Source organism: Triturus cristatus, chromosome 2_1 (assembly GCF_964204655.1).
Source record: "Triturus cristatus chromosome 2_1, aTriCri1.1, whole genome shotgun sequence".
Taxonomy (NCBI): domain Eukaryota; kingdom Metazoa; phylum Chordata; class Amphibia; order Caudata; family Salamandridae; genus Triturus; species Triturus cristatus.
In genome coordinates this window covers 680,542,642-680,566,909 of record NC_140581.1, presented here as the reverse complement: position 1 = coordinate 680,566,909, position 24,268 = coordinate 680,542,642, and the positions used below count along the sequence as shown (strand labels likewise).

Below are 24,268 nucleotides of genomic sequence, written 5' to 3'. Positions count from 1 at the left end.
GACAGTGTTTGAATGGGATGTATTGGTTGAGTGTATACAAGTCTAGGATAGGACGTAGCGTGCCATCCTTTTTGGGGATTAAAAAGTATAGGGAATATACTCTTTTTCCCTGATGTTTGAGAGGAACTGGTTCTCTAGCCCCCTTCTGTAATAGCGCTTTAACTTCTTCCTTTAACAGATGTAAATGCCGTGGTTTGAGGTTGTGTTTTCTTGGTTGGCTATTGGGTGGTTGTTTTTTGAGTTCTAGACAATATACTTGTCTGACAATGTCTAATACCCTTTGGTCTGATGTTACTTCCAGACACAGCCGATGGAATTGCTGTAGTCTTCCCCCAACAGGTGATGTATGATCGGGGGAATGGTAAGTCACTGCTTGGTGGTTGAGGCAGGTTTTGCAGGCATACCCCGACCTTTGCCTCTTGATTTGTAATCATCTAGGTAGTAGATTCTTCCTGACTGTTGGTGGAACTGCTGTTGATGTCGTTGGTAGCTTGGGGTCTTTTGGGTGTTATTTTTGGGGGGCCCTCTCCCTTGGTAGTGGTGAAAAAGCTGTTATTTGTGGCTAATGGACTGCAAGGCTCCCATTGGCTTTGCGGTTTGTCTCATTTTTATTTCCTCTAGTTAAGCATTTTCTTCAGGACCAAATACAGGTTTACCATCATCTGTTACACCCGATATGTAGAGCCATGCATGTCTACATAGCATAATAGAACAGTTGATTCCTCTGGCCGTTGTGTCTGCAGTATCTAGTGCACCTCTTATGGTTGCATTTGAAATTTGTTTTCCCTTTGCAATTAAGTCTTCCTCTGTTCTTGTATTGATTTGGGAGATCTTGCAAAAGATCTTCCATTTCAGCCCAGGTTGCCCTATTGGCCCACTGAATTGGTGATGTGCCAATGATTGGCATGGTTAGTTGCTACCATTTTCCCTGCGGCATCAATTCTCTTACTCTCCTTGTCAGGAGGAGGAGCTTTCCCTGTGCCAGAAAGTTGTGTGTATGAGCTACTTCCTCTGGAAGCAAATTTCCCTCTCCAGAAAATTTACCATTCACTTAGGCCTTTAGAAAGTTTAACAGATTATTCTCCAGGAATCAGCAATCATTCACCAGTGCTCTTCAAGCATGTGCTGATCCGAAAATCAACTTTTCTGTAAAGACAAACACCATTTCCTCCCTTCTCCAAGCAATTAGCAGTTGCATAAGTGCAGTATTAAAAACAAAAACAAATAAAATCATGAAATGGCTTTACAGCTGGTCAAGGACTCAATTACACCAGATTCATATTGTTAAGCTTATCAATTCCCACAGTGCTGGGGAGAGGGGGGAATGACCGCATGGGCATGCCATCACTAACTGCTCATCCAAGTTTATTCAACAGGGTTGTATATCTGGCTACCAGTGTTAAAACATGGCAATGAATAACTGATTCAATCTGTATAGGTTACTGGCACATTATCACAAGACTCCAACAGCAATATATTTCCGCCACATATACCTTCAGAATATTAAAGTGAACATCTGACACGTCCACATGATGGAAGCTTTGTAGAACTAATCTTGTTCTGAAAAACGATGGCTTAGAGACCCTCCCCTCCGCATTTCCCAACCATTTAATTTTCTAGAATCTGTAGAAATAGTTCTCTCATAGAAGGCTCTGTGACAACATTAAAGACATGTCAATACTAAGGGACTCTACCCTAGTGGATTTATTAAGGTGAACGAAGGCATACACAAGTATTTATTTTCTAGCCTGTCTTATTGGTCTATTTCCTCTAGATTTCTAGCATAGCCCCATTTTACAACAATTGGAAGGCTGAGTGCACTTTCATAATGAAATCTTTGTTCTCTTTTACTGCGAGACAAAGGTCTATCCTAGAGGATTAACGGAATTGGATAAAACGGTTATTAGGCATTTGTTTACCTTAGCTTGCATTTCTTTCGTAGGGATTTTTTGCATAGCCCCGTTATGGATTAAACCAGTGAAAATGGTGTGTGCTGCTAAACATGGGTTTGATTGCTCATTATGGAGTTAACTGTGTTGCTCAAGTACACGGATCATGCTGGATTTGATGAGGTCAACAGGTAATGTTATAAATATCAATACCACACTGTTCATAAAACATGCCACAAGATATAAAACTATATACCTTATTTGCCACGTCCCCAAATGTCAAATTTGTTAGAGCCATTCCAGCATATCGTCGTAACGTAACACTGTAGTGGTCATCAGTAAGACCATACATTTCACAGTCAACATGCAATAGTTCTGCGATGGCCTGTAATCCACCTGTGGAAACAGAAACGAAATCAAGAGCCTTTAACTTTTATTATTGAAACTCAATTTGACAAAAAAATTACATCTCTTGAACAATAGGGATAAATGCAGAGTAAGCTGCAGGTTCAAACCAAAACAGGCATTTGCAAAGTGTACAATTGAGCTTATCTATCAGGAGAAACATGTATAATTCACCAAGATTACTTCTTTTAGTAGAGAGTCCGCATGGCCACAACTAGTGTAGAAGCCACATTTTCCACATTTCCCCTTTCATGGAACTTTCTACTGATATGGCTGCTTTCCGCAAAAAAAATGGTCTTTTCACTGTCAATTAGTCCACACGAGCCAAGAGACCTGCAATGAGGCATCCATCACAATCACCTTGGGGGCAAAGACAAGAAGCGATTCTAGGAAGAGGATTCACTTTCAGAGCCTATTCTGGCACCATAAATGGAATGGCTACAGAGCTACTGAAGTTAGCTTGCCTGACCAGTCTTCTGCTTCTTGGCATCGCAGATTCTCCATACACTTGGGGTTTATATGGATTAGAGTATCTGAGAGAATGAATATGCATGTCATGGAATGCCAAAAAGAAGAAACCATTTGGTTGTATGATGAGCGCTTATCTGAAATGGAAAGCATTTTTTGAAGATGGAAGACAGCATGTCATTTCAAGCACACCCCTTTGTAGCTCTAGTGCCTAGAGCTGCCCTCAATTACTGGATCACTGTGATTGGAGAAGTCAGTGATATTGTGTATCGTAATTGGATGGTCAGACTAGGACTTGGAATACTTTTTGTTAATTTTTTTATTGCACCATCTTCCCACAAGTGTAACTTTTGATCAACTCGTCAGATAAGGATATGGACAGACAAGTACTGACCTTTCAGAAAAGCTGCCACCACTGTCATGGACTCGGGAAATGCATGAAATTTGACTTCATGCCAAGAGGCAGAACTTTGCACTGGCAGTCTTAGTTTCAGATCTTAAATCACAGTTTCCTTCATGATGGCTGGTAAAGGAACAATTTGCCTTCTAAGTCTATGATGCCCATCCAACCCCTATGCTGTGATCAGGGATAAATAAAAGTTATATTAGTGTTAACTAGGTGGTGAAGTGAGCTAAAGAACAATGATGGATTCAACCTAGATCTGTGACTGGGGGCGAGTGTCTGAAAAGTTTCAGTGCTCCTTCCATCATCTCCTTGTGTTTGTTTTGTTCGCACTAAGTTGGCAGAGTATGCCCAGACGTAGATCCTTTGCTCACTTTGCCACTGGATTCAAGCTAACCTGGCTCTGAGGGGTGTTACCCCGAAACCGGTCCCAGGATGCTTGTTTCCGGTTCATGGAAGAACTGGCTTGGCAGTTCGGGCTGGACTGTTCCCATGAGGCACAGGGTCAAGACTGATTTGCATATGGCTGGGTCTGAACTGAGGTGGTGAAGTGAGCTAAAGAACGATGATGGATTCAATATAGATCTGTGACTGGGAGGGGGGGGGTGAGTGACTGAAAAGTTTCAGCACTCTGTCCATCACTCTCCTTGTGTTTGCCAAATTTCTTGATATGTCGTCTTTCATCTATGTCTTTCCACCATAAATGGGACACTTATCATAAGCAGCTAGATTATTTGATAAAAAGGTAGCTGTAGAGGGTCAAAAATGAATAAAACATCTTTTTAACTCCAGAAAAGAATGAAGTAGATAGTGAAGCACTAAGATGCATATCACGTTTAAAAAGTCAAAACACAAAAAAACAAAAAAGTTTAACAAGCATTTGCAATGCAATAGATCTCGCATTTATAAGAGTTTGAGCTATTGGCATTGTAAAATTACAATTCCTTTTATTTATGTTTTGGTTTTAAAACAAATAAAAGGCATTGTCATTTACAATGTCAGTAGCATAAACTCGCATAAAAGCAGTGTGTGGAGTGCAGCAGTGTGAGGCGTGCAGCAGTGTGCGGCGTGCAGCAGTGTGCGGCGTGCAGCAGTGTGAGGCGTGCAGCGGTGTGCGGCGTGCAGCGGTGTGCGGCGTGCAGCGGCGTGCAGCGTGCAGCGGCGTGCAGCAGTGTTTTGTGTAGCAGTGTGAGGCATGCAGCACTGTGTGGCATGCAGCAGTGTCGTGCAGCATGCAGCAGTGAGTAATGCAGCAGTGTGCAGCAGTGTGCGGCGTGCAGCAGTGTGCGGCGTGCAGCAGTGTGCGGCGTGCAGCAGTGTGCGGCGTGCAGCAGTGTGCGGCGTGCAGCAGTGTGAGGCGTGCAGCAGTGTGCGGCGTGCAGCAGTGTGCGGCGTGCAGCAGTGTGCGGCGTGCAGCAGTGTGCGGCGTGCAGCAGTGTGCGGCGTGCAGCAGTGTGCGGCGTGCAGCAGTGTGTAATGCAGCAGTGTGCGGCGTGCAGCAGTGTGTGGCGTGCAGCAGTGTGTGGCGTGCAGCAGTGTGTGGCGTGCAGCAGTGTGTGGCGTGCAGCAGTGTGCGGCGTGCAGCAGTGTGCGGCGTGCGGCAGTGTGTGGCGTGGTTTGTAAACAACAAGAAAAGCGGACATCAAAGGAAGGGTGGGAGGGGACGAGCATATGGGGTGTGAGTTATAACGAAAGTTAATTGTTGTAAGAGGGGATGCAGGAAGTGAGGCCGAGCGTGCGCTGGCGAAAGCAGTCTTCTGCTTTCAAGTCCGATGCCAGATGCCAGCTTCGCGCTTGAATGTCTCACATGCACTGGCCATAAACCGCATTCCTAAGGTCTTATGCCCCTTACTAAATCTCTCTGAATGCGTGAGGCGGCGCACGCGCAGGAAGTAGCTGGTGGCATTTGGAATGAGCGTGGTTGTGCGCGTAACCGCCACCCGATCCGCCTGGGAAGCCTTTGAGAGCATTTTCTGAAGCCCCCTACATAAGCCTCGCTGAGCTATCGCTTACACGATAGCCAGGCGAGACCTAAAAACGACAGGGTTTAACTATCTTTGCTCCAGAGAGTGAAAACGTTAACTGCCTCAAAGACATTGCTAGGATTCTGTAGCAGATCAGTATCTTAACAATTATAATATAGAATGAGATACCTGTATGCACCATTTTCGGTCTTGTTTAGTGAGTGGGTTGGGAATTTAAAGTAACCTTTCAGCCAAATGTGTTTGATTAGGTTCTAATACAAATGGAAATCCCTTTTCATTGAAAATGCAATGTTGCCGGACAAGCAGGTTTTCTTCAGGAGATCAAAATTGTTCATAAAAATCAAATGATTTTCAATGATGAAGAATCATAGTTGGTGTTTCGGTAATGCACACACTTGTAATTATGTCAATGGTTACCTTAATTGTTTTAAGGAGAACACACAATAGGTTTAAGATCTATGTACCCGACTGGAAAGAAAATCAAGATGTATAACAGATGAATACTTGAACACAAAGTAAACAATTGTTAATAAAGGTAACTATAATGCAGGCAAAGGTGTAACCGATCACAATTTCAATCTCTGCAAGAATATATGCACCTTAAAATGGGTATGATGGAGAAGCATAGTGTCCATGGATTTCCCAACGGGTTAGGAAAAATTACGTTTTGTTGTATAGAACATGGTTTCAAAAATACAGTTTGGAATTTAGTTTAAATGATACTGAGAGGCTACAGGATGTTTTTATTAACCTTTGCTGACGCCAGAGAATGATTCTACCAAGTATGTGAATGTTTTGATCTAATATTGGAAAACAATATTATTTGCCAACCAAAGATGCAAGCATATTTAGTTAACAAGTTGCTCTTTACTACTGATGTGTTCCCATTATGACAGAGGGTTTTCCATCCCAAACTGAAGCTTTATAAAAACTCTTCTTAGGTCAATCTAAAATCAATGGCAAACAGACATGGTAAGATTTTCTTTCAACTCTTCTTGATCTATCCACCTGCAATGCAGGTCAAGGCTAAGCAAAATACACAGTGGTAATAACCACTATCAGTACTAATGTTACGCCATGCACAAATACAGATATCATGAATTCAAATAGCCGTAAAGAATATTCAATAAAACAACTTTCCATTTCTTACCAAGCTCATTCATTGCATGCCTATGTTCCTCATCAAATGAAAGCTTCATGAGCACACACACAGCAGGGCAGATCTGGTGTTCCGCTGGAGCAGGCACTAGAGCAAGAAAGCCCATCATTACATTAATTTAAAGTGTTTCAAATTAGTATTATTTGCTCTTCCAAGTTATTGAAAATAAACAAAACAGAAGACATTGAGCTTTGTTTAATACGTTAGACTTCACAAACTGACTTGCATCCTACATGAGAATGTCCCTACTCAGGTTTATTAATTAATATTTATAATTCACTTCCTTAACTTTGATTCTTATCATAACATTTTCAGCACATATTCATACAATTGCCCAGAAGCATCGGCATTTTGACATCCTATCTAAATTCAATCAGATGCAATATTTTATGTATCTGAAATAAATAACGGAGCAGAGCAAATGCCCATATACGTAGGTGCCAAACTGATTATAATTTTATTTTTAATATATGACTTTTTCATTATCAGACTAATGTTTAACAATGTTATTCATACTTGGATTTTTGTCCTGGTCCATGCCTTGGTCGTGAGCCTCCTGCCATTCCCAGCAAGTTTCACAGTAAGCCCGAATCTGTTCCAGAAGATGGAGCACTCGGATTTCCCTCCTTCCCCTCTTGTCATCCGGCTGTGAGTGAATGATATTATGCAGCGCTGCACTGGCTCTTGCTCGTGCCTCCTTGCTGCCTCTGGAGTTTCCCAGCAGCACCGAGTCTTTATCGTTGCCATGTAAAAGTTGGATGAGGAGCGGGAGGCAGCCAGACTGTCGCATGGCTATACAGCTGTCTTGGGAGCTAGACATAGCTAACAAAGTGCGTGACATGTCATCTTTATCATGCGTCCCAAGCATAGACAACAGAGAATACACCATTTCTACCTGTGGGACAAATTATTTAGAAAAAGAAAACAACAATTGAAATGCTTTGCATTAGGGGCAAAATTAGTGTAAAGCATTACGACAGAATGATAGTTACAAATTTAAGGTCTCATTCCATAGTCTGAATATAACAGAAAAGGTAGACTAGTGACATTATTTAGATGCACTGGAAAAAAAAATCTAATTCGGTGCTTAAAAATTACAAAGAGAAAATCCCAAATTTATGAGGAATTCCTAAAAACATGTGAAGGTAAAAATATCCCCTATATACAGTTGTTGGCAAAAGAAAAGTGCAGTCATTTATCTTTTTTTAATGAGGTCACGCAAAGAAATCATTAATATGCTAGGAAATCTAAAACCCTACCATACTGATGTGTGGATAATATTCTATCAGTAGTTTGGGCTAAGATAGAGCTGCTTTTAGCTGAAATGTTAATGAAAATGTAAAGGAAGGAAAAAGAAAAATCAGAAGGACTAAGCATTTTAAGAGCTAATAACAGATTTTCTCTTCCATATACAGTTAATCAGTCTTGTACTGGTGAGATACTTTTATCCAGCTATAAACAATACAACTTACTGACACTGATTTTGTTGATGACCATGAAAGGCTAGGTCAAAGGTTAAAAAAAGTGTGATCCATCTACACTTCTCTGGGGGCAACAGCCTTTTGTATCAAGTCAGTTTATTCACTGACCTATCTTTATAGCTAAACTATATTATGAATTGTTAAAAAAATATTTAAACGACTGGTGGTTCAAAAGAAAGGTAATAGGGGCCGACTGAATAGGACTATAGCAGCTCAGTGAATCCTCCTGTGGCTGCCCGATTCTAGATGCAGCACAATGTGGGTGAGATTTTCTTGAATATTATGATTTGAGGTTGAATCCAAAACATAATATTTTGCCAAGTTTGTATATAACCTGCTACAAACACCTAGAGCTTAGAACGAAAAAAAATGCTTTTCTCCAATTAAGTGTAAGGTACTCTTTGTTCGTTAAAAACACTGGAAAATATTTTTGTAATCAAATATTTTACAATGCTGTAGAACGGTATCAGTGTGTAAGTCTAAAAATGGGTTTCCTGCACAGTGTCAATACACTTTCCATATCATTATGTACCATAAAGTACTCTTTATCAGATTTAAATAATTAAGAGGAACATAAAGAATAAATAAAATATTCATAAATGTGAAAAACGTATAGAGATAAAGTCACCAAAATTTCACAGCAGTATCAGTATGGGTGTTTTAAAAGAGGTAGTTCTTTGAAACTGTAATTTTAATAAAGCATGGAAACAAAATGTGTTGCAATCTTTTTAGCTTCCTAACTGTGTAGCCAAATTAGATATTTACACTGGCAATTAGCAATTCCTGCACCAGAAGACAGTGTGCCTAACTGACATTCCTGATAGACATGGATTGCGTATCAGTGGGTGGTTAGTCATAGGGGTTATATGATAAATGGAGCTTCCGTTTACTAACATATCAAGCGCATCAGAGTTCCACACAAGTGGAACTGTAGGAGTTTGACAGATGAGACTGCCAAACCTGACTTTATGCAAAAACAAGAAAGAGTTTTCAGGCCAAGTGAGAGTATAGGTCACAAATTAATAACTTAAAATCATTAGATGCTCCCTTTAATGTATGGTTTTTCAGTGATACTTGCTGTGTAGGACTTTTATAGTAAAAGTGTGATTTTAAAATAGATTTTTCAAAGTATAAATCTAAGGAGATATTATTAACAAAGGAATGAAAGCACTCCAAGCTAAAATGTAGCAAACTCCTTGTGATAGGACTTAACTACTTTTGACATAATAGATCCATTCGGTTATGCCCCTAAAGTACACTTTTTTCACAGCATGTTTCTAGATCTTGCCACTCCATCTTAGCTTAGGTTTTGTGCTGCAACCATGAAGTCCATGCATGAAGCTGAAAAAAACGCTCTGAATTATTAATGGTTTATAGAGGGGGGATTATGAGTACCTGTATGTTGGAAATGGCCCTTTTTGCAGGGTCATCCCCAAGCTTGTTGCCTTCCTCCTGGATTTTTCCTAACCTGTTTTTGTTGGCCTTATGACTCTGGGCACTTTACCACTGCTGATCAGTGCTAAAGTGCATATGCTCTCCCTGTGTAAATATGACATGTGAATTGGTATATCCATGATTGGCGTATCTGGTTTACCTGTTAGTCCCTAGTAACGTGGCCTGTGTGTGCCCAGGGCTGGTAAACCAAATGCTGCTGGTGGGCCTGCAGCGCTGGTTTGCACCACCCACAGAAGCAGCTTGTAAAGTGTGTCTCAGACCTGCCACGGCAGTGTCTGTGTGCAGTCTAGAACTGCCATCTTGGCTGTGAAGTGCACCCACTTCCCAGCCCCTGAACCTTCCCTTGGCATCATGTAAGTCACCCCTATGGTAGGGTGCACTGTATTTGTAAGGTAGGACATGCCCTGCTGTGTGTAGCATGTCCTGGTAGTGAATTACACCCAATTTCGTTTTTCACTACTGTAAGGCTACCTGTTCTCCATAGGCCAGAATGGGCAGTTTGACCATTACATTGTATAGTCCTAACTGACACAAAGAACATGGTAGAAACACGAATTTAGTATGCCTGAGCTCAGAATATTAAAATACATCTTTTAGTAAAGTTTATTTTTATATTCGGTGTTTGAAAATACCACTTTTAGAAAGCATGTATTTTCTTGCCTAAGCCTTCCAGTGTGCGCTGCTATGTGTATTGACTGTCTGGTTTTGGAGTGACAGGGCTGGGGAATTCCAGGAGACAGGGTGACGTGTCCCAGTGGTGAATAGAGAGATCTGCATCTAGATGGGTGGGAGGAGTTGCACCTGGGACCTTAATAGGGCTGTGCCTTCCCTCCACAATGCTGGCTCCACCTCCTGTGGTGCGTCTGATGGCAGACCCCCTCTTTCTGAAAGGAAGGATGCTGCCTGGTAAACAAAGTGCTCCAGGATGGGGCAGAACTGGTTATGGCTGGGTTCAGTGACTTGTAGCTTCTGAGAACAAAGACTTTTGGGGTATAAATATCTGTGCTGAAACCCCTACAATTGGTATTGCTCCTGGACAACAAGAGGAACCTCTGTCTGTGTAACTGAAGGAATCTGCAGGAGAGGTCTGTCTTTGTGATTGTGTGCTGTTTCTTGGACTGGCCTGCAGTGGTTACTACTGGACTTGGAAGAAGAGGAAAAGGACTTTGAAGGAACTTTTATTTTTGCTACAGCAATCACCCAAGGGCTAGAAGAGAGCTAGCCTCCTGTAGGAGTCTCAGGCACATCAGACTCCACCACCAGCCTCCTGTTTCCTCCCAGCAAGGATTTCTATCTGCAGGTGAGGCTCCTGTGAGTTCCAGGGCCTCTACTTCTACTGTGGAGAAGAGAGTGCTGAAAATCGTTGCTAACGCCCGTCAGTGAGCCGCCGCAGCTGAAGAGCGTAAGGAAAATCATCATGCTGCTGCCGCTGAGTGCTCGCTACCGGAGATCATCGCATCACCTATCTGCGGGCTGCCAAAGGCTCGCTGACTTCAAGATTACCGCATCACCTGTTTGCGGGCTGCCAAATGCTCGCTAACCCGAAGATTATCGCATTGCATGTTTGCGGGCTTCAAAGCGCTCGCTAACCAAAGATCATCGCATTGAGTTCATCGTTTCACGACATTGCAGCACGGACGCCGAGCGCTCGCCATCTTTTATCGCATCGCATCAGGATTGTCGCTCCCTTGCGGAGCGTCATTTCTTTTCATCGCAACAAGATCGCACACGCAACAGGCTCGGCGCATCATCCTCCCTTCGCGGCAAGGATTTCATCGCATCGCCGGCTTAGCGTGTAGAAGTTTGTCGCTTTGTCCTGCACACAAATCAGCGCATCATCCTCCCTTGCGGCAAGTATTCAACGCATCGCTGGTTAGCGTAAGGAAAATCATCGCTACAACTCCTTAGCGACATTTTGGTTGCTTCGCTACAGAATCCAGGTATCTTGTGAGTAAAAGGGTCGCAGAGACCACTGCCTTGAACTGAACTCTTCTTTGCACATTTTGAACTATTTTTGCAGCCTTTCAAGAGTAACCCTATTTTCTAGTATTGTGGATTTTTACTGTTATTGGTCTTGTGTTAAGTCTATATACAAAGATACTTATTTTTTATAACTACTTGTGTGGCGTCCCTTTGTAGTGTTCTTCACTGTGTTACTGTGTATGGTCATAAATGATTCACACGCTGCCTCTGAGATAGGCCTAGCTGCTCGTGCTATGTTACCACAGGGTTGAGCAGGGGTTATAAAAGGGTGTAGTCTGCTTACTCTGACTTAGGAAGAAGGGTCCCTACTTGGACAGTGGCCAGCCATTGCCAACTAGAGACCCCCATTTCTAACACTGTATCACTATACATGCCCTTACATTCCTGTTTTTTTGCTATTTTCAATATGTTAACTATGTTGAGGAGCACTGAGAAGTAGTAACAGCAAATGTACCAGCTGGACTTAAAGTAAACATGATGCAAACGCAAATTACAGTTATAATTAAAATGTTATCTATGCGTTACATTATTTATATGATGTGGGTGAGGAGGAATCCATGTGGCTACTCTTCAGATCTTACTTGATGTCAATATGTTGCTTTGGTTATGCTGTGATATGCTAAAAACTAACACCTTTCCCTACCGCTGCCTTAGACAGTCAATGTACAAAAAGAACAAGTTACTTACCTTCAATACCGCCTTATCTGATAGAGATTCCATCTAGCCGCAAATTCCTTACCGTAGAATTATCCCCAAGCATCAGAATGGATCCAGATTTGTTTTTGCGAGCAGTACACCCATGCACCCTGATAGGTGGCATCGTTAAGCTACGCACAGTATTTTCCCCGCCGGAAATGACATTCGTTGTGCCTATATAGGCACTACCTCATCATGCTGATGTCAGTTTCTTTTCGTGACTTTCTACACCAGGAGCGCGGAGCCAAGAACTTACCACTGGTGTGGAAAACTAGGACCCTGAAAGAGAAAAGCCCTATCCCTAGGAATTCGTTAGCAAAGCGGAGTGGATGGGTAGGTTGGTAGGGAATCTGCGGCTTGATAGAATCTCTACCTGATAAGGCGATACCAAAGGTAAGTAACTTGTCCGTCTTATAGAGACTTATAGCTGCAGATTCCTTATCTTAGACTAGATACCCAAGAAATACTTCCCTAGAGGTGGGTCTGCGAAACCATTTCACACCAAAAAGTCCTGCAGGACCAAATGGGTAAAGTGCCTCCTTGACTGACCTCATTGTACAAATAGTAGTGCTTGGTGAACATGGGCAGAGAAGCCCATGTAGCTGCTTTGCAGATGTCCAGGACCGAGACTCCACATGCTAACGCACCGGTTGCAGCCTTAGCTCTGGTGGAATTAACACACACACTGGTGGGTGGCTTCTTGGACAATGCTTGGCAGATTTTAATGTAGAGCATAATCCATCAGGAGATGGTTAATTTCTGCATGGCCTTCCTCTTCCTTGCCCCGACATACCCCACGAAGAGTTGCTCGTCCATCCGCAAGTTCTTTCGTGCAACCAAGGTAGAACAGCAACGCTCTTTTTGGGGCCAGCCGGTAGAGTCTTTTCTCTTCCTTAGAGTGATCATAAAAGATAGGCAGAGTGATGGATTGGCCAACATGAAAGGGAGTGACTGCCTTTGGAAGGAAGGAAGTTCTGGTGCAAGGACCAGCTTGTCTGTGAAGATGTTGAGGTAGGGAAGCTTAGACGACAAAGCCGGGAGTGCTCTGGCCCTCTGGGAGGATGTTATGGCCACTAGGAAGGCATTCTTGATTGTAAGGAGCCTGAAAGGACAGTTGTGCGCTCCTTTCGAGCCACTGCACATCAGAACGGTGAGTTTAGTACTCACCGTTCTGATGTGCGCTCCTTTTGAGACACTGCACAACTGTGGAGGTCCCAGAGGCATGATAAATGGTGAAGGTGGGAACATGTATTGAAGACCTTTCAAAAACCTATTCACGACGGGATTTGAACAAGGATAGCTGATCTGCCAACCGCAGAAAGGCAGAGATTGCTTAAAGATGGCCCTTTAAGGTGCCCATGGCAGAGCCCTGCTGGGCAAGAGAAAGAATACTGGTGTAGCAAACCCTAGATTTAGGGTGTGTCCCCCGGGCACTGGTTGAACGAATGGATCATTTACATTGTTTAGACCAATAAACGATTGTGATTTTCAATAAAGTTGCACTCTTGTCAATTCATTTGAACGTTCGTTTAATTCATCACGACGTTTTTTTTGTAACGAAAATGCAGTGATTCACAAATTCTACGTGTCTCACATATCCCAATGCATTTCGGCTAAAAATATAGCCTTCGTCAGGGGTTTATCTACAACATAAATGAACAAAATGAGCTTTCCTGCAATGTATCTAACAAACAAAGAAAACGATAAGTTCATTTGGCTAATAATCAGAAGGACCTGAGAAAGGGAGGCAGAAAGGGGGTCAACCTGCTTTCTTGCACAACATGCTACAAACTTGCCTCAATTACAGGTATATACTGTCTTGGCGGAGGGACGCCTAGCTGCCAAGATAACATTGCAGACTTTGGGCGGAAGGCCGAAAGCTGCCAACTGCCGCTACTCAATCCCCAAGCATTAAGGCAGAGCATTGCCAGGTGTGGGCGTTGAACCCTCCCCTGTTGCAACAGAAGATCTTCCCAAAGAGGCAGCCTGATCAGAGGAACGATGGCCATGCTCAACAGCTTGGGATACCAAACTCTACGACCCCAGTACAGAGCCACGAGGATGATTTGGGCCCGGTCATTCCTGAGCGTCTTGAGAACTCTGGGCAGGAGTGGTATGGGTGGAAAAGCATACAGGAGGCCTGAGCGCCACTTGAGATGGAAAGAATCTCCAGGCTAGAGTCGCTTTGGAAATTCCAGCATGGAAAACTTGTGACGTTGTGCATTCTCGGCTTTGGCAAACAGATCTAACAAAGGCTCTCCCCACTGCTGAAAGAGACCGTGCACCACTTTTGGCAAGACGTGGAAGTACACATCCTGCAAGTCCAACACTACCAACCTGTCTTCTGTGTTGAGGACAGACAGAACTTGAGCGAGCATGAGCATTTTGAATTTCTCTAATCGTTAACTATGGAGTTAATCCAGCATGTAGGGCGACGCTCCGGTCAGCGTAGAACCATGGTGGTTCTTCGCTGACCGGAGCGTGGCCCTACATGCTGGATTAACTCCATACTTAATGATTCTCCCTACCGCACCCAATTCCTGGGGCCCGCCGAGGCTCCGGAATCGCACGCCTCCAAGTACCGTCTACGCCGATCCTCTCTCACGGCATCCCAGCCCAGAGGTTGGAAGCCCCGACCCTGTGGCACTTGTGTTCCCCTCCTAAGGACTCCCTGCACTCCGTCAGGGCTTAAACGCATCACCCCGCCCCACACCGACAGCCTTCCCACCTGTGTGGTTTCCTCTTCCCACACTGTGGACACAGGACTGTGCCCATCTCAGCACTGCCCATCCGGCTACCCGGTCCTGAAGATGATCCTGATTCACTAGGATCGAAACGTCGTCGACTGACGGCTCAAAACCTCTTGTGGTTCAATTAAATCGCTCAGTCATTACCTACCCAACCATTGTAAATCGTCCCTTTGAACCACAAAGTTCACTGTACATATTTCACATTTTTGTCACCGTACCCTTTTCGCTGATTTCACATTGTCACTTGCTTCGCCACTTATTTGTGTCACGAGCACAATTGTGCACCTAGTCCAATTCGGGCTGCCTTTGCATTCTATGCCTACAGTGCTGTTATAACTGTACCATTTTCATTTGTTACTTTAAATATGTGATGCCATGTGCACATTTCAAAAACGTATCAAGAGTCTCCCTTCCTCTTTCCTTGTAATGTATTGCACATACTTGTTTAATTGACTCCCTTAATGATACCAGTTGAGATATTGTTGTTTCTTTTTATATTTGAACTGTGCAGCTCATTTATAGGGTGAAGGCTGCTGCTGCCGCCATGTGGGGCTGAACGATGCCGCCTACTGGCGCGCACGGGTACTGCTCACAAAAAATTCCGGACCTAGTCTGACGCCTGAGGAAAATTCTATGGTAAGGAATCTGTGGCTAAAAATCAGATAATGCATTCATGATTTCCCTCCTGACCAAACAGAGATCAAAAGGCTAAATGAGAGCCTCGGGTTATATTCTATCCAAGTAAAATTTGAAAGATTTTCCAGTGTTCAGTATATGCAGACAGTCTGTGGTTTGAGTAAAGTGAGGACCAGAAAAAACAGAATATTTTCTTGATAACGGTTGTAATCTGATAGAAAATGTGAAATAAATGAATAGGAGTATGAAGTAAAACTCCTCTCTGGATAACAGCATGGAGTCTGAGGTGGAAAGAGCTTGGGGGACACCAAATCCTCTAATAAAGGTAATGGGAACAAAGAAAAAATCTTTAAAGGCCCAAACTTCAACTTTATTGCCAACAGGACTGAAATACAAAAGGGTATGGGTGGAAACATACCAGTCAGGTATGGGCCTACTTATCACACAGAAGATTTATGAGGAAAATAAAGGCAAGACCCAATGGCTGCCAAGTTACTTTCAAAATATTCAAACTAAATGCTGTTTTAAACTTTTTAAATAATTAATTTCAATTAAATGGTCAACAAAGTAAGTAATCAAATTAATTTTGCCGACTTTTAAACACTAATAGCAGACTGGGAATTGGCTAGATCTTACCAGACAAATGCATGGTTCCCAGTATAAATGTAGGACTACCTAGTGGCCAAAGAGCCTGTTGTTCATGAACGAAGTATTTAATTTCAGTAATTGGAGAACCTTCAGCCAATTCAGGGGAAATGCAAAGACCACTGTGGACGATGTTCAGGAGAATCAAGATCGATACTTGACAGGGCTAGATGAATCTCTTAGAACCAGAAAACTGGTTGGCTGCTCCTAAAGTTATATAACCATTTACGAGCGTCGGAGATCTGAAAAAACACATAGGAATTTCTGCAAATATATGACTAGAATGCAGCACTCTAAGAAACAGCAATCCCTGTCCACCAAGAATCAAACGATGTGTAGGGTCGACGACAATGATCTAAATCAGAACCCAGGTGCTGCTTATATTCAAGTGCCAGGAAAATAGCTTTCAGCTCAGGGTGCCAGGAAATGTTTTTCAGTTCCAGAAGAAATATCTGCATTTCTTGACCTCATGAGACCAACAGTACAAAAAACAAAGCTGTGGCATAGTGCCCCAGCAGAATTAGAAGGGATTCAGCTATGAAAGCAGTGTGAAGACTTGAAGGGGGTTGGCCAAAGAGATAGTTGGAATCCACAAAGACCGAGCAAAGCATAGCGATAGTAACCTAGCCATTCACTGTCCAGCTGATGGCTGTTATGATTTCACTAAAACTAAAAGCTAGATCTGCACTGTTCGCTTACAGTTTTTGAATTGCATACAAAACTATACAGATACAAAATATAATCAATCAATAGGTTTTTAAAGCCTTTATGCCAAGGTTTCTTTATCAACTTGGAAAAGGGATACTGTTTTTGATTACCACAATTCCAAGAAGAAGGAAAGACAGGCTTACTGAGGTGTCCAGAACAGCTCTGTTGATCTGGAATCTCTTGGGGAGCTTCACCACAGACTGAAGGTGTATAGGATTGTTAGGGAGAAAGAAGGATTTAGGGTAGGAGCCTTGCTCAGTCAATCATCTATGTAGCGATAAAAAAAAAAAAAAGACAACTCTGCAAGCGCAATTCAAACACTACCACAACCAAAGTTGAAAAAACCTAATGCCCAGCATTACCTACTGCACACGAATGGCAGACAAGGGTTTTCTTACACGACTAGTACTGAACCTTAAAAACAAATTTTTCTTGATGTGAGCAAGTGATGAAAAACAGCTGGTTTTGGAAATGCGTTGCCTGCACGTTCATCAAAAACAAATCTAAACAATTTCTGTGTGTGACTAGCTAGTAAATGTAGGAGAAATATTTATGTATTTTTGGGATTTCAACAAAGGTTTTTCAACAGCTCCTCAAAGACAACTCGTAAGCAAGTTATACACCCTCACTACATGTCTGTGTGTTGAAATGGTTAAGAACTATATAACCCAAACACATCCTTGGAGATAGTATTGTGGCAAGGATTTTTGAGTCCCATCCAAAATGACTGTTTGCTAATAAAGTACTTCTCTTTCTTACCCAAAAGCACATTTTAGAGGCAAGTGGCTACTCCTTTGTGGAGCTGGTTTAAGGCAGCTAAGGCCAAAAATGGTCTTAATACAGCAGAGGATCTAAGGACAAGTGAGTGTGACAAGGATCAGTCCTTCGATGCCTTTACCTTTGACATTTTACAAGTATTGAAAGTGTTTTAACTCATTGCAAATGAATACAATCTTTAATTGTCTTGCTTCGTACTGAGACTCTCACTGTATTAATCAATCTGAGTGGGATAATGGAGATATAGGATATGCCTAAAGTACGCGTAAACAGTTCGCTATTGCACCTGAGAATTTACATTCAAGTGTAAAGTCAACACAAATCAGGGTACTGAAAGCTATATAACCTAAAAGGATACTACTGTATTCCTACCTTAGGAAATTAAGGATTCTAATGTGATGGGATAACAAGCTTAACCAGCAGAAAATAAAGCATCGGTGTTACCCTTGTACAGATAATTAATGAGACCTCACTTGTGGCATTGTGCCTATTCTAAAGTGAACATGCCCAGTTTAGAAAAGATAACACTACATAAAAAACAGGAGAGGAACAATATGGAAGCGAGTAAAGAAACAATGTTACATTTAAATCCCTCTGAAGAATCAATGAAGGATAGAAAGCAGGCATTTCTAAGCAGAGAAGAGTTTATAGAACAAATGGCCATAAGAATAAGTGTAAGATCTGGTAAGCAGAAGCCTAAAATAAGGATGTTCTCCATAGATAGGTTAGTAATTGAAGTAACTGCTTTCTAACAGGAGTGGCGTGGTGAAATCAGTGACCTTTCAAAAACCTTGAGGCAGAGAAGGTGCGATTACAGTAGCATGAAAGAATATAGACTTTAGGGGGAGTATGGTCTGGGGATGAAAATCAGGCAGCGAAAGGGCAGATACACAGACATGTTCTGGTATAGCACCAATCTTTATAAAATCAAGAGTGACCGCCATCTGCATCTGGAGAAAACAATTGTTAGTCTTCTAGGAGTCAGTGACCCATTTTCCAGATATGCCAGCTTAGGGAGAAGCAGTGCATGGAAACGCTGCATGCCACAATCCTTGACAACAGCGTCGGAGGTCTTTCGGTTTTGCTACCTCTGTTATCTTCATGCCTAAATCAGAACTACATTACAAAAAAAAAAACTCTTACTAACCACAGAACATGTATGATGGGCAAATGACTCTCTTAATGTTGGTAGGATTTGCTGATTTGCACACCCAATGCCTTTGCCGCTCTTTAAATTGACAATAGATTAAAGTGGATGTCACTGCTCACTGGGCAAAAGCAAGCAGCATCTCCCCATCCCTGATCTTTTAAATTGTATTCAGAGTGTTACGCAGTTTCTCTACCTCTAGGCAAGTAGGGCATAGTGTGGGTGAAGCTTTGGAGGTTAGCTCACTATTAATAATTGAGTACTGCCAAGGTAACTACCTTCACATAAGCAAGTCATTAAAATTAGTTTTCTTTTAGAAGATGGAGGCCTTTTCCTTTTTAGAGGAACCATATTTTATTGCCAGTTAATGCTCATTGCTGGTCACTAGTGCACAAGTAAAGAACGGTGTCAGGCAAGGTCAGGATAGTTCTACTATGGGCTACATAGGACTGAACACAGGAGTGGCGGTAAATGGAGGTCCTGATACTTGGGTATCATTTTTCATGTGTGTTTCTCTCTAGAACTCCCTTTTCTCAAGATACTGCTTGTATTAAACGATTACTCTTCAAATAGATATACTCCTTTAAAGATCACTAAGATTCATATTTATAATGATTCAGCTTTTCAAGGGGGACTGTGACAATCACATCTAAGCAGGATGTATTTTCCTGAACAAACTGTTAAGCTTGCTATAGGGTAGCAGATTCCGGTGATGATTTTCCAGCATCTACTTTAAACAATAAAAAGTCCATTGCCCACGGTATTAAAATTGGTTACTCAATCCTGGAAGATGTCTAGCACGAATATTAACACCACACCACTATAGGGTGCTGTTCACTTTTACTCTTCCATAGAAACCATTCCCCAACCAAGCAATTTGAAAAGCTGCCACCTGAGTTTGTAAATCAGAAAGTGCACAGCTAGTCAATGATTGTGAACTTAACAATATGAGCAGAGCTGAACTCTCAACACTCAGAAATGGTGTTTCAGCACAGAAGAGTTTTATCACATATTTCACATTATGAGCAAAACGCTATTAAAAAAAGATAGTGTTCATCTTCCTGAATTCCTAGAACCAATGATGTGGAACTAAAAGGTAAAATAATGTGCCCAACCAGCCCAGACTGAGTAAGGGCTAAGCACTAAGACAATACCAGAAAAAGCTAAGATATATCTTTATCATATTGCTGACTCCTGCTCCTATGCAAACAATGAGGAGATGAGAAAGATGTGACTATGACAAAGGGTACGGCTTAGGGCAGGAAGTCATGTTAAGATGCAATAAAGCTCTCTGTAGGCAAAAAAAAAACTTTAGTATGGAGCAAAAGGGAAGGCTTCATATGAAAAACTGTTATACGACCCAAAAGCTGGCAAAATTCAACTTTGTGAGTGACAGATGCCTGGAGAAATGCAGGAACCAAATTAGGCAGAGGCTCACAACCCAGAGGCTCAGTCAACCCCCAAAACCATTCTACCTTGGAAGTACTTACGCCCTACACCAGCACGAATGACAACATAACTGGATCTAGTGCGAACATGTTCTCAGCCAGGAAAGAATGTAAGGTCTTGAGAGAAAACCATTTAATGTGCATAAGCCTTGTAGGCCTGATGAAAATATCTCCCTTTTGTTCACGTCATCTTCGATTGTAAGCAGACAGTGTAATGTTTAACCAACTGTACATATTGTAAAAGAGCCCATAATCTTTCCTCTGCTGAAAAGCCCATTCTGAACTACATTGGGGAACACAGGTTTTGAAAGTTGAATGAAGAGGAACATCCAAGATGATTTATGAGGAACTAGATAAAGGATTTTAAACAAAATAATGGAGATTAACAGAATTGTAATACCATGAACACTGGAGAGTGTAGTATTATTCTGTGTATAGGAAACCACTAACCATATTGGGCCAATGGGTTTTGACATTTGTAAAGAGCCTACGGCTGTGGTCATGCCACATTCGAATAAGTGTTCCAGATCAATAGTTGAATAAGTCAAGTGTGTAGCTTACATTTAGCTAAAAATATATCCCCTTAACCGACTGAACTCTGCCCTTGAACAAGACTTGCCATTTTCTCACAGACACCACTCTTGATCACATCTCTGGGTACTGAATTCCTTATACCAGACTGGTCTCCCCCCCTGTGGCACTCTTTGCCCAACATCACCTGTGATATTTTTTTTCTTCCAAAAAGCACTTCTGACTAGAGGAAATTTCAGTACACAATTCACAAATGGCTCTTTTACAGGCATTTCCCACACTCTGTGTAAGTTTTATATTAAAATGCACAACTTCAAGTTTTCTAGTGGTGACGTAGAACATGCTAACCTCACTGCATCCCTTTTTTTTTTTTTGTAACATAAATGCGTAAGAGCGGACCTATAAAGCTCCAGAAAGAACATCTATTGCAAAAGATGAGAAATAGCCAGTCCAAAAAGCAGGATTCTACCCACTCCAATTGGGTAAACAAATCCGGGGTAGGATGTGCATGAACTATTTAAGGAATAAAACTAAAATGGCAGATAAAAAAGGGTAGTTTCCTGTGCCTCTACCAGAAAGGTAGTGAAAAGAAGTTTATCGGCTTAATTACTTGAATATAACTACAGACTATGCAGTAATTTTTGACCGCAACTTAAAAATAAAACTTGTGAAATCTTTATTTTGCAAACGTTAGTGTATCTTGTTTGCTCGAGATACAGCCTTGTTCTTCAACGGACAATAAAATGTGAGCTATAAATACGTAGATATACAGAACAAACAATATTTCGAGATACCAAAATCATTGCTTATTCTCTTTTTGCATTCATTTTTCCTTGAAATACAATCGCTGCACAACTAAAAGTGCATGTAAAAGTGCAGAACACAGGTTTAATGTAATCAATGGAAGAAATTAGAAGAATCTGTATGAATCATTACGCCACCTAAGCTTAGGATCAATTAAGCAATCAATGGATCAGTGAAACCTGAGGAAAGCTGCAGTGCTCTCCAATAACTATTGGAGGGTTTTGTAGGCTAAGTGAAGTTGATGGGTAATGTCAAGCTGTGCATTTATTTGTCTAAAGCAAAGTTTTGAATACTCCTTTGTGTTATAGCCTAAGCAGGAATATAAACAATGTCTAATCACAGCTAAAGACACTTCAAGGGAGGAGGCAGCAGGGGTTGAAGGGTGAAAATTCATAGGCAGGTCATTGTTTCCTTAAATGGCCCTTTTTAAACAGAACAGGAAGCAAATATTAGGAAAATTAATATGGGGCATTGGTGAATTAAAATTACTGCCACGGAAAACTCAAAACCGTTACTGTCATAAAACCATAGCCTACAACAAATGCTACTGCTATGTAACAGAGTTTAATTGCTATAAGCAGCCAACAGCTTTCTATTGCAACTCTTCGCCCCATAGCCCTGATCTATTCACTTCAAACGAACTGACTGTGTGATACTGTGTAGTGAGAAAGGGTTCCTGTTCCTTCTAGTAATACTGCTAAAAACCTCTGATATCAGCGGGATATCGCATTAGACGTAAATTGTAATGAGTCTGACCTACCCAGAAACCGAAATGGATATGTATCATTCTTCAAATCAGAAATCAGTATAACAGCTAAGTAATACATGTAATCCTCCACAAGCTATTTAAGCTAATGCATGCCATAAACACAATTAGTATATGTTAAAATATATATGTTAAAATATATATGTTAAAATAGAAGCCTGTGCACAATAGTATCAAAGGCAGAAACTAAGTTATTGTATTAGTAAAATGTAGTGTTAGCGACCTGTGGTTTGTAATCTTCGGTTACCTTGGTACCCAGGTGACTTGTCAGTCGTCGAGGAACCGAGTAGGTACTATTAGAACTCATAATACTGGCTGCCTCACGGTCCATCCTGGAAGTGGAACCCTGTAATTTGAAACAAAAAGTGCATAAACCCACAATGTGCTGGACATTCAACCGGTTACCAAAACCCCATACACACTGTAACATGAAATCACATCTGCCCCTGTGAGGGCACGATATATAACTTTGGGCATTGAACCAAATAGTTGCTAGCTATGCTTTAATCACAGTGCAGCAGGAAATCACTAACTCCAAAGAGAACAGGATATTGAGTAGCGTGAGTGGCAAGCGAGACTCAATGACGACATAGCAAAGGAACAATAGGAGGACCACATTTGCAATCTTGGCGATTCTGAACACTGGTATTAACATTACATATGATTTTATGGAGGGGGGTTGGTAACCTCCAATCTCCTCAGATCCACTAAAACTATTTTAATAACATTTATTAAAATCCTTAAACTCTGTTTTAAAATTCTTTTGAATTAAGTAAATTAATTTAATATTAACCTACAACTTATAAGCGCGCCTCTTGGGCCCACTGCAAAATATGTTTGGCAGAGATACAGCCATGTCTTGTTCAGTCATTTGCAGCCTACTTACCAACTGCCACACTGGAATCAGCCACAAATAACATGATACTGCTTACTATTGATCTTAAACATCAAATAACTTATTGCAGGTAATTTCTTTCTAGTGAATTGTTCAACTTCTGTTGATGCCTTACATAAGGCTCCCAGTCACCACAAATTTGATCCGCAATGTGTTCTCTTCCATGGCCTGACACCAGTGCAAAGTAGCTCTGTATAATATCATATCAGGAGCCACGTGGTCTCCAATTGTGAAATCATTCACAATAGAAGTCAAACTGGTGCCAGTGATCTCAGTTTTGATCTATTTTCCGCATCCCCACTTGAACATAAGAAACCACAGATTGAAAAGTGAAGAATACACTAGCAGGGAACAACCCAAGGTCACAATGCTCAAGATGAGAGCTGTAAAGAATCTGTGCAAGGTTAATCATACACCAGAAGTAACATTACTAAAGGTAAGAAACTTGTTGTTTTAATAGATAGATGTGTCTGTGTATTCATTAAATGATCCATTCCCAAAGTAATTTCCAAGAAGTGGGTTGAAGAAAATAAGTTATTTACATTCACTAACATTCTTTCAGATGGGTAGCAGAGCTACCTCAGATTTTCTATGTCAGGTATGGAATAATGCATTAGAGTGGGTCTGGAAAGTGGTTAGGGTTTCCTCACTGGTGCTAGATGGTGACCAAAGACGTCCTGGACAGCAGTGGAAGTGATCATGTATGTAAGGCAGTATAGGTCTGGTGACATCAGTTTCACCTATCTTCTCCGAGCCCATAGAGATAAGTTGGATATCTCCCTACTGATCCAAACAAAAAAGAAGAACACAAACTCTTGAAATGAGAGGTAGTTCGGTCATATGTATTTGCAGAAGCTCTGAAAGCTATCAGAAAGAATGTTACCAAACATAGGTAATTTGTTATTTTAATAGATATTTGTTCCCACATTTCTTTTTTTATTGAACCCTCAAAAATCATTTTCCGGGTGAGTGGTTAAGAGTTTCATCCAAAAAGTACTGAAGAATAGCTTAAGCAAAAATAAAGACTATTGCCTTTGATTGGACATCGTGCAATAATGTTTAAAACAAAGAATGGGCAAATGAACACTACACTTTATTACTGATGTCTTGCATCATAGCCCCTCGTAAAACATTAGAAGTAGTTGCAGTACCCGTAGTTGAACAGGCACTGAAGCGCTCTGGTGATGGTTGGCCTACCACATCATACCAATTTTATATGGTCAATGTTAGACCTGGC

General features: G+C 41.5%; 1 protein-coding gene across 12 annotated transcripts in view; it reads right to left on the bottom strand.

Annotated features, from left to right (window-relative positions):
• Positions 1-24,268, bottom strand: part of APC (APC regulator of Wnt signaling pathway) — an 858,190-nt gene that overhangs the window by 121,071 nt on the left and 712,851 nt on the right. For 7 of the 12 annotated variants that reach the window (XM_085632601.1, XM_085632600.1, XM_085632610.1 and 4 more), the window contains 4 exons: positions 22,360-22,482; positions 6,826-7,204; positions 6,301-6,396; positions 2,146-2,285 (listed from right to left, as the gene is read on the bottom strand). In XM_085632601.1, coding sequence (XP_085488727.1) covers positions 2,146-2,285; positions 6,301-6,396; positions 6,826-7,204; positions 22,360-22,482 — 738 coding nt within the window. The remainder of the gene's footprint in view (positions 1-2,145; positions 2,286-6,300; positions 6,397-6,825; positions 7,205-22,359; positions 22,483-24,268) is intronic. The other 5 variants (XM_085632606.1, XM_085632611.1, XM_085632607.1 and 2 more) reach the window with 1 other exon arrangement.